The following is a 14349-nucleotide window of genomic DNA, read 5'->3' on the forward strand; positions in this document are numbered from 1 at the left end:
GATGTTCACTTATCTTCTACTCAGGCATGGTATAGGAGTCGGTAACTACTCCAGTAACTAGCTGACAGAAGTAATTTAAGGATTGGAAAGCATTACATTGACACAACCTTTTAGAATAAAGAGAAGCTACTAGGAATGGAATTTAAGCTTTAATTCATGCAGAGCTTTAAATATTTTGACAGAAAAAAAAATGGATAAAATAGCTTAAACCATATGTTTTCTGTTTGCAGCCAGTCTGTCAGTTGTTTTTCAGCCTTATTGATGAAGTTTGTGTGTTTGTAATGAATATGAAGAAGAAATAACCCTTTCCTTATAAATCTCAACATATATTCTTTGAATTGAGGTCTACAGAGCCAAAAAAATAAAAATAAAAATAAAAAATTGACCTGTATAGTTTTTGCTTCACACAGTAGATATGTTTTTACATGTTGTAGACTGATATAGTCTAGTATTCAAGCCTAACCTGCAACTTGTCTGTGTTGTCTGTGGTTTGATCCAAAGAAGTATTTACTCATGGCTGGATTTTTTTTCTGCTCATTTCTGGAATGATCCTATCACCACTGCTTTTTAAAATAGCCACTGCAATATTCATTTCCCTAACCATAAACTTCCTAATTGCCTGAACATCTCTTCTGAAACGATGACTAGGCTGTTAAGTAACACTGATGCATCTGAGATGTTACTCTTAATTTTGAAAATCTTGGCCAGCAGTATAAAGCGAGAGGCCTTGAGGATAAAAGCAAATTTCAAATTATAGTTCAGGATCTTGCATTAACATGAGGAGATCAGCCTTCTTGTATTGCTTAAGGGAAGCTCATAAGCATGCTTTTCACCTACAAAAAGTTCATTGCACATTACAACTACTGTGCAGATGTTTGAGGCTAGTTTCCTTTAACAGCCATACAATAGCCTTAAATTCCAGGAGGCTGCAATGCTTCATTTTTGTAGACTTAAAGAAGTCTGCTAAAATTAGAGGATAGCCTACATCCCTCCTTTCTATGCAGTCTTACATACCTGTAGCCTGACACGGGCTAGCAGACCTTATGAAAGCTACTTTCGAGATTCAGAAGATCCATTGCTTAGAAGAGGGTAGTTACTGCATAGTGGCAGCTAGGGCTATTCATGTCTGACAAAGCTGTAAAAAAGACCAGAGAGCTTCTTGTGGGGAAACAGAGATCTAGGAACAGCCAGATATAGGACTTCATAACATAGGTGGAGATTATTTGGAAGTTACTATGAAGCCCAATTGTTAACTGTTTCATGTTCTAAGTGTTCATTCCAAGGACGAGGAAAACAGGCAGAGAAATGGTCTCTCTTGTAGGTGTAATTCATCTGAGATGTTCCATCTGAACAAAAAAGACAGCACTAACTCTCACCATGTAATAGCACATTTTCTTTCTGTGAAGACTTCTGTGATATTTTTCAAAAGGGCCACAAATTGTGATGGACTTCAGCTTTCATTTACAATCACATCTGTAGTCTCATACCCTGAAGATTAGGAAATATAGGGGGAAAATGGATTTCATTGTGCTCTTAAGCATCTCACATAAGATTTTATGATTTATCTCATTAATAATCTCTGGAATAGAAATGAATATATTGCTACCAAAGCATCACATTCTGCATGAGAAATCTCTTTCTTTTTATTTTTTTTTCTTTCTTTTTCTTTTCTTCTAGTATGTATTTCTGCCTTTCTCTTGTTAAGCGTTATACCCTGTTCACATTTTCAGTCCAGCTCTCCTGCTTGTCTCACTGGCTTGTACTTGATTAGGAATTGCCTGGGGATCTCAGAGCGATAGACCCAATGAAAGAGGCTGTGCATCAGCCTGGTGAAGCTTCACCACACACAGAATTACCATGTGGATCCTGGGAGATTCTGTAGCTTTCACAGTCCTTAGAACCTTTGCCATCTATGACTGTATTTTCTAATGGAGCCATATTCCACACAAATTCATGTCATATTTAATATACTAAATTTCAGTTAATTCCAAGTAATGCAAAATATTCTTTTTTTCCATTAATATGGTCAGTATGTCCACTTTCATTAGAGTGAATGAAGACTAGCTCTCAATTGCGTTGTTAGATTCTGCTTTGTGAAAGTTGATTTTAATAATACAATGCCAGGATGCAGATGCAAATGCAAATGCAAATGCAAATGCAAATACAAAAAAAAAAAAAAAGTACTAGCTGTGAGTGGTTATTTTGAAAGAAAAGTGAACAACGAAATATGCTCAGACTTGTTTGTCTACCTATAGTATTTCAAAAATCTCATCCTAGCTATTTTAGATAACTTTTTACACTGTGCTTATTTTAAAACAAAATGAACCAAAAGATGTGTTTTGTTCTATTTAGGGTTGGATTAATGTGTTCAGTACAGAATGGAGATTCAGAAAAGCAAATTGGTTCTTTTTTTCCTCTAGTTCAAGCTCCTTCAGTACTTTCACACCATCCATCCCAAGATCAGTCATTTTGTGGTCAGTTTTTAGTTGACCACAAATCATACAAGTAAACAATGTAAAAAAAAAAACTAGAAATTTTTCTTAAGTAAATCATTTGTTGCCAGAAAAGTTGGCTAAATTAGTATTGCCTGTAATGTCAAGCGTGAAGTTTTGTACTAATGAGAAAAGAGTCATGCTTTAGATACAACTGATAGTAAAAGTTGTGTCTGTTAATTTGCCATCTGAGAAGAATCACGGGAAGGATACTGTGTGTGTGTTATGAGCACAAAGAATACCAGCCTTCAGCATGTGATGACCAGAACAAAACAGCGTACCTGTAACACAGCATATAGAGAAAAAGATGGAAAGGTGGTAAAAAGAAAAGAGAATCTGTGCTTGTTCCTTAACATAAGGCTTGCAGTCTTGTTGAGGGGATTGATAACATTTTTGATAACTGTGTTTATTGTACTTCCCAGAGAGTAGCTCACAGGTTATTGGGAAGAACAGCATTTGATTTGGCAGTGGTGTGAACTGTTTATATATACACAAAAATGCAGGCCTGCATATACATACTGAGGTAAGACAAGAGGAGATTTACTTCAGCAGATCCCCTCTTCCAGCAGCCAACGAGTACAGCTCCCCAGTCATCAGCTGCACACGTTGCCTCTCCCTTCAGCCCCTGATCCCTTGCCCACTCCTCTAACACTTCCCCAGTTGATTTTGTGGGGGGATCTGAGGATTTCTTTCTGAAGAAGAGTACTTTTGAAAGGATGCAATTTATATTTGCACTGTTCTTGTGTAATTACAAATACAAACATTTGAATAGAATCAGGAATCTCCCCTGTGGAAAATCTTTGCCTCCAGAACAGAAAACATATTGTGATTAATTCTCTCTGCCAACCCAAACAACCTTTTCTAGTGGCAATATGAAAATAAGCTTCATGCTCACTGTTTCTGCTTTGCTTTCTGGCTAGCCACGGAGATCCTGTTAAAGGAGCTTTCTCTAGAGAAAATGCAAATGCAGTGTTCTGCAAATGGTGTAAGGAACACAATGACCCAGATTCAGTGCAAGTGTAATTGCTGCAGATTTTTTGGTTAGTAGTGAAGAAAAAAAAGAAAAAAAAAGTAAAGTAAAGTTTTAAAAGGAAGTATTTTAAAGATTTTTGGCATATTGGGCAGGAAATAGTGCAAAAATCAGAACCAGGAGTTAGGATTTCTGGAAACCAAGTGCTAATGTGTGATGACACAGGAACTTGTCATCCAGAATGGGTTAATGTGTTATAAAACAGCAGTGTTTCTTCTGAGTTCAAAATGGAGCTTCTCAGTAAATTGGCTGCATAATGCAAAAATACAAGCAGAAACCAGACACAGAGGTGAATTGCCTGAGGGTCCCACATATTTCAAAGCAGAGAAGTGTAATGATATCTTAAAGAGGTATGGACAAGCCAAGGAATACCTGTGTCATCTGATTACAATAATAGAAATTCTGCTGAAAGGCTTAGGAAGATTAACAATATTAACCTCGCTGTCTCATTTATCCCATATTCTTTGATAAGCAGAACTTCAGTAATCCAGTGATGGTATCTCTAAGATACTGTCATTATTTTCACTTGAAAATAAATATTACATATTATTCAGAGTAATGTCTTCACTACACGATGCTTTACAAGAAAAATCTCTTCATTAAAAGTGACATGCATTTGCCTTAGACGAAGCTGAAATGCAATACATAAAAGGAGAAGACAGAGCAGGAGAACAGCTCAATGTGTTAATTACGGAGCTTTAAAGTTTGGACTGTGGAGTGACAATCACTGCAGAAGTAATTGTGACATCCAAGAGCTTGCTGCATGTCAGGCTGAAGCTGTTGCTCAAACAAGACAGCAGATGGAAAGGATTGGCATAGATCTTATTTACAGTATGCACAAAGTGTGCAAGAAAAAGAAGGTTGTAATGTTTTCTAAAGGAGGTCATCAAACCATGAAAATTTGGGACAAGTAATAACATCTCTGATCAGTTAACAAAAAAGCAAAACCAAATAAATTGGAGCTGATGGAAAGCTACCTACCTGGCTTGTGACATGTAGGACTTCCTGTAGATTGAGTTAGTTTGGATCAGATTATGAACTGAAGAGGATAAACAGCATCCTCTTTATTTAATAGGAGAGGAAGGGAAATAATTGTTTTGCACTAATGTTCTGAATTTCAGGTCAGTGACAGTCTAGGACAATGTAATGCATAAATCAATACTGCGATAATATTTTGTTTCACAGAATCACAAATGGCCCAGGTGGGAAGAGACCTCAAGGATTATGACTCTCCAACCCCCTGCCACAGCAGGGCCACCAACCTCCCCATTTAATACTAGACCAGGTTGCCCAGGGCCCCATCCAATCTGGCCTTGAACACCTCTAGGGACAGGTCATGTTTCCTTACATATTCCTTAAATTCATTACATCTGCAGCATTTAGTTTTTAAACTATCAATATGCTTGATTTTAAAACTTCAGCAGAACTATGTAGAAACCTAATCCCCAAGGATCATGGCATCCTACCTGGAAAATAGAGAGAATATCCAAATACTGTGAAAGTTAATCATTACTTTGAGCGCCATGTCAATAGTGTATGGATAAATGCTATACTGTAATATAGATCAGCTTGAGTAGAATTGTATCACATCAGGGAAAAAAAAAAAAAAAAAAAAAAAACAGCACAATTTGATATCACACTTCTGGACAAAGTGGAGCAAGGACTTGTAGAGCACTACCAAAAGATTACTAAATGGAAACATCAGCCTTTGTCATCTGATGCTTGGTGATTGCTACATTAGACCTTAACTGTGTGGGTTAAACAACTTGCCAGTATTGAGTGATTCCAAAGCTATGTGTTTCCGTGGTTGTCAGTTAAATTGTTGCCTGCAATAATGTGATGTGTTGTTAGTAAAATGCTTTAAATGCTACCCTAAAGGGAGGGCAATTTAAACAAGGCTTTTCTTCTTCCATGTTTCATCTGCCAAGCCCAGTAATTTTTATAAGGTGCAGGAGAGTGGCCAAGAAAACTAAAAAATGTATATATATATTAATATGTATGCGTGTGTAAGTATGTACATCTAAATTATGGGGGGAAGAATGCTTAAAAAGCATATTCGTGAAATAAGGCAAGCAAAGTAAAGTGGTGAAAAGTTTGCAATTTTACTGGATGCTGAAGATATTAGTCGGTATTTGAACAAGACAAAATTGTAATGTCATCACTGCCTTGAAAAAAGGTGCTGACAGCCTACATAAGCAAACATTTATCTCTCCCATCAGATCTTAAGCCAGTGTGTTTGTTGGGGAGTGCTGTAGGAGTTCGGATGGGACTCCAGGAAGCTCTGGTGTGCCTGCTTGTGAAACATAACCCCCAGCATGCAGAAAGAATATGTCTTGAATAACTCTTTCATAAACTGCACATTTCCTTCTGAATCCAACACCACATCAGATAGGTCTGTTGTCAGAAGGAAGCATCTGAGGAGGGGTCTACACAAGGCTCCAGCTGCCTGCAGCCTTACCTCAGATTCACAGGATTTTGACCTTTTCTGATACGTAGAGTTTGGTAGCTCCTCACTCTAATAACAGCAGGCCTCAAAAATAAATGTGAAGTGAGAACATGCCTGCAGACTGATCCTGAGCCAGTTGGAGTCTATGGCAAAAATCCTGCTGACTTTCTTTTGTGTAGGTCCAAAGCTTTAATGCTATTCATTTTAGCCATGTCATGTCAAGATCCCGAGGGCATTGATACACCCTTGTGGCCCAGAAAGGCTTGCCCTACACCTTGGGTGTCTAACCTTTTGGCTTCCCTGGGCCACGTTCAGTGAACAGGAATTGCCACAGGCCACATATAAAATATACAATAAACTTATCTATGTAAGTAACAAAACTTATTTGTTTGTTTGTTTGTTTGTTTGTTTGTTTATTATTAAAACATAAAAACCAGGGAGCAACAAAAACATAAAACTAAGGGGATGTTTGACTTTGTTTTTTGAAACTAATGCATTAGGCTGATTCAATGGAAGTTGGTGCCATGCCTGGTGAGTTCTCAAGGAGTTCATCAGAGAGTTTTGATGAAATATTACTGTTCCTGTACTTCATCCTTGGCAATAACTGCTCACAAATGTACGTAGTGTCAAAAAGTGATGACATGAATAAGGCGTGACTGTGAAGCAAGGGATATTCTTCTCTGTTAAAAGAGGTCTTATGAAAGTCTGTTTAAGAGACATGACCAAATGTTTCTTTGAGTTGAATATCTGATTCCAACTCTATAGAATCCATGTGAAAATTTGCAAGTAATTTCGACTGAAAATGGAGTTGCAAAATACAAAAAAAAGATGATTTTTTAAATTCCTTTCTCAAAATAAAAAACAAGGCTGTATATTTTTCATTGTTCACAAGACTGTGTTTAGCCAGTGTATCAAAATACACTGAGATTATTTGCTATAACTTCACCTTGCCATGATAAAAGTTTCATTTCAAATGCTGTTGTTGTATGAAACATAGCACAGATAAGGTGATTTTCACATTGAAGACTCACATTAACTCATTTAAATGAGTGGACAAGTCCACCAAAAATGATAAATCTGTGAGCCATTCTTAATCTTCACTTTCTGGCACAAATTTTCCTTTTCATGCAGCCATACTTATAATAAACTCCTCGAATTAGAGGTGATTCAGTCCCCGTGACTTTATGAAATTCACAGCTTTGATGACATTATCCATTTTTAAAGCTTTTGCACATAATTTTTCTTGATTTCTAATGCAGTGATATTTCATAAAATGTGGGTTACCAGTGGTAGTTGCATCATTTTCTATTAATTTTACAAGTCCCTCCTTTTTCCCAACCATCACTGTGGCACCATCAGTAGCTATATCAGATAGATTGACAATGGATATAGAAAATCTTTTTTTTTTTTTTTTTTTTTTTTTTTTTGCTGCTTCATACAAATCAAGGGTTTAGTTGTATATTTCAGTGGCATCAAAGAATCCATTTCTTTAGTGACATTATATTCATCATCAATACTGCTAATGAAAATGGCAAGTTGAGCCATTTCTGCAGCATCAATACTTTCAACTATCACCACAGCACAAAATTTGAAATTAGCAACTTTACTTTCCAACTTTTTTTTTTTTCAGTAGATTTTCCTGCTTTCTTCATTTCATCATTTCATCTGACTATAGACTGGTGAGACAAACCGTTTTCAGAAAAATCAATTTCTTTTATCAGGGCATATTATATCTGCCATGCTTTCCATACATTGCTTAACAAACTCACTATCATGAAATAGTTTTGATTTTTTTTTGCAATCAGATTTGCTATCACATAACTAGTGTTTTTAACAGAGTCCACTTGAGTTTTCAACAGAGTCCAACTTGAATTTTTTCTTGATTATGCAGACTTTTTTTCTCTGAGTAAAAAATAAAATTTAAGCTAATTTCAGAATGCTGCCATTAGCAGCATTTTAGTGCTATTTCTCAAACTTCTGCAAGGGATTTTGGACAAAACTTTATATTTTATTCTTATATTGCAGGTTTTCTTGAAAACTATTTACTGATCCTGTTGGTAATTTTCTTTCAGCTATATTGAAAGTGAAGGGGAGCTTTTCTCTTGCAGAAACAAAACAGGCTATATAACTCATAAAAGCCCATTTGATTCCCGTTAATCTCAGCAACCTCTCTCTGTCCCAACAGGCGTGGTGCGCCAAGTGAGACCCATTGTTGGACCTTTCCATGCCATCCTGAAACTGGAGATGAACTACGTCATGGGTGGAGTGGTATCTCATCGTAACATTGTCAATGTTCACATCTTTGTCTCTGAGTACTGGTTCTGAGAGAGCTTTTAAGGTCCCAGAGAAGCAAGCTGCTCCAACCTAAGTCATTACAACAAACTACTATGTCATATACTTGTTTGTAAAACCCAGTAGAGTTTTTTGTTGTTGTTGTGTTATTTTTAAATATTTGTTTCTTGGTTTAAGCAAAATGACAAGCGGTTATGGTGATTAGATATAGAGTGGGGCAAATTAAGTGAGTTGATTTAGTTGTGTGTATAAATAAGTAGTGTGTGAAAGTGCTCAACTGCCTAATGGAATTTAGGACTTTTCTAAATGTTTATGCAGACTTAGCTATTGCATAACTATTGGCCTGATAACCAGAGCGACTGAGGATGTGGAACAAACTACATATCAGAGTTCACTGGGATGAATATATGGTATCTTTGGATGGAAGAAGTTCGGTAAGGATTAGTTATTTCAGCTCCACATAAATTACTTTGAAGGAGTTAGGCTGTCAGAAAGTGCCAAATACTCACTTTTGGGCTCCAGTACAGTAATTCTGAATGGACACCCCAAATTACTAATCATTTCTGAAATGTTTAGTCTACATATTCAGGTATGGTTACAAGAGAAAGTACAAAAAGAATTAGAAATAGTAGGAGACTAACAAGCTATTGCACATACTAAAAAATTACTTTTTTTGTTACTTGTTATTTGATTGTAAAGTTATGTTTGATTCTAATTAAACAAATACCTCTCACTGAAATTATTTGTTACAAGGGTAATGAATGTTGCTTAAATTCCAGTCTCAACTGTACTCAGCAATACATGGAAACTCAAACCTATATCTCCTGTCTATCCTGACACCTTTTTAAAATTGGTATTCAGATGAGCATGTTAAACTATACATCTCCTACGCACCAAATCAAGGCATATGTACTAATACAATGAAACATTCATAAATAAATGAATTTTTAATGTAATTTTTTGGGCATCAAAGTAATGTATCATTTTTATTGCAGAACAGAATATAACTAGCTCCATGTTTCATTTGTCACATTTGTTAAGATATGAAAAAATAAAGAAAGTCAAATGGGAAATACTCAGAAGTGTGCTATGGTTTCTGTTTACCAGAAAAACAGTATAATATACAAAAATATATACTCAGTAAGGAAATTAATTATATGTGTATATTATGCATTTGCCTCTTAACTTAATACAAAACCCCCTCAAGCTAAAGGGAATCATTCTATTGAGCTGAATGAACTTTTAAGTTAAACTAAAAGAGTCCACTCTGATCTACTGCAAATGACCACAACAACTTTACTGTGAACATACAGAAGCTTTCATGCAGTTCTCTGTGGTAGGGAAAATTCTCTGCCTGCAGCTGTGTCATTCTATAAATTCAGATTTTATGATAACACATTTTCATAAATATGTGTTGAGTAAAGATTACCCTCTTGGCAGTGTTTGGTTCCCTTCCTGCACTTACAGAGAATTTCAGCCCCATACCAAACCTGCTTTTTAGGATGACTTATATTGCTGCATATATTGTAAGTATTTTCAGTGGCTGCATGTACAGTCCGATTTCACTAAATCGTTGTTATACTTGAGTAGAAAAATGCTGTGAAACAGATCTGTTTGTAGCAGATGTATTTGTAGTGTTCATCATTTAGTTACCTTAAGGGGATTTTGGAAAAATCCAAATTGTGAGAGTTGATTTCAGTGATTACCAGCATAGGTAATTCTGATTTAGATTGGAAATAAAAAAATGTTTTATTATCTTCTGCTCCAAGAAGAAGAGGATGGAAGACTCCAACTATGTTGTCAAGTTCTTTTTCTTGCCAGAGTAGGGAACTAAGTAGCCTTTAGTACCAAAAATACAAAAACTCTTTCCATCTAATTTTCTAAACTGTAATTTTATTTCTTTTATTTCCTCTGTACATGGTATTTACTTGCAGTGGAAAGAAATTTGGGACAGCAGAAATCTAATTTTAGGATCAATCTGATGAACAATCCAATTTACACACTTATTTTTGTAAAGGAGAAACCACACAGCACCACACACCTCTCCCTTTCTTCTCTCTGCATTTTTGAGTAAAAATAGGGTAAAAAAAAAGGATTGCCGCTACTTCTTGGAAAACTGTTCTCCTACAGTGTCCCAAATAACACTTAAAGAATTGCAGCCAGCTTTTTAAATAGTCTTGTTGTCATATGAGAATGTTAATCCAGTGGACAATTTTGTTCTGTGTATAATCAAAAGTGGAGTGAGTGCTTAGTGCCGTGGTCACTTTGACATGTCCTAACTTTTAGTAGACCAGCACGGAATATCTGGAAAATTCCATAGGATAGATTAAGTATTTGTGTCTTCTAAACTTGTTGCAATAAACTATAATTTGTTATAAATGGGACAAAATAAACTCATTTCTAATTTTTATTGGAAAATCATTAGAACTGTTCAAGTAGAAGAACGTGCTTACAAGTAGTCACTGAGATCCCTTCACTTCAAGGGCTTTTCTTTTGCTGGGCTCCATTTGGGTTGATTAGATACAAAACATTTTAATCCTGGGGACACTGAGAATCACATGTAAATGAGCATTTAACAGAAAAAAAAAGAGTAAGAATACACTTCCAACTGTTTATTGGTCTGCTTTTTAAGACTCACACAGAATGATGTCATGTGCCCCAGAAAAATAAGCATACACCACTAAAGAATGAGTAATAACAACAAAACAAGTACAGATATTTCAGAGTTATTTCTAGGGGCATTAGGACAGTTTGGCTGAAAAATTATGCAGTGTACAGAGCTGTCCTTGAGTAAGCAGGGCCGTAGCCTTAGTCTTATTCAAATAAATAAAACGATGAATAACAGAACAGGAATATTTCAGATAATAATAATATAATAAGCTGGTCTACTTTTACTTCATCAGTTAAAAAAGCACTTTCTTGATGCATCTGTAATTTATTAGCAGACAGAGAAGGCAAAATAACATAGTAAATGTAATTGTAGCACAACTACTACTTTTACAAAGGGCTTTGAAGCCAAGGACAATAGAAATAAAGAACAAACGTTTCATAATAATGCTCAGATGAGTATGTTCCATGTATGATAGCTGGTGCAGTGATGACAAAAGTTGTTTCATGATTTGAGAGAAATGCTGTGTGTCATTCCATGTTAACTTTCCTAACTGCAAGGTATGATAACACTTGGAAGCCAATAGTGACTGACTGCAATGATGCAGCATGGCAAATAGCTTGTCATCACCGTGAATATGTATGTTATTTAGAGATTGTGCACCATTAATGTGTTCCTGTCTCAACCACAAAATCACGCTATGCCCATGAAAAATATTATAGCATCCATTTTGTCTATCCTGTTCAGGTCTGCTTCAGTGGCTGAACACATGCAATCAATCAGTGCTGCAAACATTACCCATGTGAAATCCCCTGTGAGAGAGCTTACCTTGTGCAAGGCAGGGCGGAGTGAAAAACTTGGTGCAAGCTGATTTCTGGAGCAGGTTGATGTCTGTTCAGTTCATATCTACTTCTGAAGACTGGCACCAAGCCAAGTGCACTGCTCAGCTTGGTGTTGTCAGCACCAATCCCACTGTCTATGTCATTGAGTGGTAAAGACGTTGAAGAGTACCAGTTCCAAGACTGACCCCTAAGGGACACCACTTGTGACTGGCCTCCACCTGGACATAGAGCCATTGACAACAGCCCTCCACCTACAGCCATCTCACCAATTCTTTATCCACCTCTCAGTCTAGCCTTTCAATCAATCTCTCTCCAATTCAGAGATAAGGATATGGTGCAGAACCATGTCAAAGGCCTTGCACAAGTCCAGGTAGATGACATCAGGTGCTCTTTCTTTGTCCACCAATGCATCACTCCATCATAGAAGTCCACTACCTTGATTCATTGTGAACCCCCAAAACTAAATTCCTCATCTATCCTTATCCTTGTTCGCTTGCGATGCACCATCTATTATCATTATCAAAACTTTCCCATTTTTCCTGCTATTCTTACAAACAGTACCCTAAGAACTTTTTAGGAGAAAGAAAAAGTTAACTGAAGAAGATATATGAAAAAAAAACATGATCACAGTGAAACAATAATTTTCTATATTATTAACTCTTATTTCTGTGCTCTACCAGCTGATTTATGTCAATCTGTGTTGAACTCATTGGGATCAGCCCTGTACAGAAGGATCTCGGGGTCCTGATGGACGAGAAGCTGAACATGAGCCAGCAGTGTGTGCTTGCAGCCCAGAAGGCCAATAGTATCCTGTGTTGCATCAAAAGAGAAGTGGCCAGAAGGAAGAGAGAGGTAATTGTCCCCCTCTACTCTGCCCTTGTAAGGCCACATCTAGAGCACTGCGTCCAGGCCTGGGGCCCCCAGTACAGGAAGGATGCAGAGTTGTTGGAGAGTGGTCCAGAGGAGAGCCATGAGGATGATCCATGAACTGGAGCACCTCTCTTATGAAGAAAGGTTGAGGGAGTTGTGTTTGTTCAGACTGCAGAAGCGAATGGTTTGAGAAGAGCTCATTGTGGCCTTCAAGTGCTTGAAGGAAGCTTACAGGCAGGAGCGGGACTGTCTTTTTATATGATCTGATACAGATAGGACAAGAAGAAATTGCTTAAAATTAAAAAGGGAGATTTAGGTTAGATGCCAAGAATAAATTTTTCACTCAGAGGGTGGTGAGGCACTGGAACAGGTTGCCCAGAGAAGTTGTGGGTGCTCCATTCCTGGAAGCATTCGAGACCAGAACGGATGGGGTCCTGGGCAGCCTGATTTAGCATTGGCAACCCTGTCATAGCAGTGGGGATAGAACTAGATGATATTTAAGATCCCCTCTAACATAAGCCATTCTATGACTTTATGATATGATTCTAAGTGAATCTGAAACAAAGTTGTTGGAATTCAGTAGAATCAAAATATGTAAATATTCTCTTTTATTTTATTAAAAAAAGAAATAAAAATCTGCTTACAGAAACATCCTGCAATTTTTCTTCTGCAGGCATACCTACTGGCTTGCTATTATGTGTACTCCTTTGAAAGGTGTTTTCAATAGAAAGGTTCAAGTTTGGGTCCATTGGATGCAGATCTGTTTTTGTTTTTCAGTAGGTTTAAGGCACAGTCAGAGCTAATTAAATATACTCCTCTTGATTTGTGGAATAGGCCATTCCGTCTGAAAGGAAAAAAAGAAAATCGCTCTTTCCGTCCGCCGGGATTTCTGCTGGATCTTTAAAAGATGTCAGATGAGGACTCCTCCAGATGCTCGTTCCAAGGGCTGCAGTCAGTCGCCCTCGCAAATAGCACTTGATTGTTCTGTCTTGGCTGAGCCTGAAGTGAGCACAGTTTTGATAATAATGCCAGAGCCACTTCTGGTTGGCCAGTGCGCACTTAGCCAGTGAACAAATGCTGCTTTTTCCAGAAGGGCCCAGAGCTTGATTTAATGCCTCACGCCCCAGCTCTGCCTGAGGTTTCTGACACACACGCAGGCCTACCACACCCTCACTGCCCTCTGCACCTCTGCCCCTGCCCACCATGGCCAGGCTGCTGGGCCTCACCGCGTGCCTGTGGAGGCTCTTTCCTCAAATTACCCGTGCGGCTGGGCGCTGAGCGCTACTCTGCTCCGCGACTGCATGGAATTCCACAGCCGTTCCCAGGATCGTTTCTGAGTGTCTTTGTTCCCTGCTGCCTGCGGTGAGCGCAGGAGGTGTGAGGCTGTGTAGAAATTGCTGCTCCCAGACAAGAGAGACATAAAGTACACCCACCAAGTCTCCAAAATCATTGATCTGATGAAAGATTTTTCATTCCTGCTGGGGCTAATAATGCACTATCTGTTCTGTAATAAGCCCCTTTTTTGCTTTCACCTTATCCTATTTCATCTTCTCCAACCCTTTCAATTTATTGTACTCTCTTCTCCCTTTTCTTATTCTTACTTCCCACTCTACTTTTTCTTCTATCACTGTCTGAGTGTTTACTTGAAACTAAGCAATTGGAGTTAAACATGTCCACCAGACCCACGGGAGAGACCTTGAAGAGATGCAGAAAGAAAACCCACCCTGGCATCTTGGTAGATAGCCAGAGACACATCTTGGTTTCATACC

General features: G+C 37.7%; 1 protein-coding gene across 1 annotated transcript in view; it reads left to right on the forward strand.

The window, feature by feature from the left end:
- Positions 1-9335, forward strand: part of FBLN1 (fibulin 1) — a 79626-nt gene extending 70291 nt beyond the window's left edge. Inside the window, exon 17 of the mRNA XM_085233046.1 lies at positions 8154-9335. Within this exon, the coding sequence (XP_085089172.1) occupies positions 8154-8293 (140 nt within the window). The 3' untranslated portion in view covers positions 8294-9335. The remainder of the gene's footprint in view (positions 1-8153) is intronic.
- Positions 9336-14349: the final 5014 nt, after the last annotated feature.

This window comes from Meleagris gallopavo, chromosome 1, assembly GCF_905368555.1.
Source record: "Meleagris gallopavo chromosome 1, MGAL_WU_HG_1.1, whole genome shotgun sequence".
Lineage (NCBI taxonomy): Eukaryota > Metazoa > Chordata > Aves > Galliformes > Phasianidae > Meleagris > Meleagris gallopavo.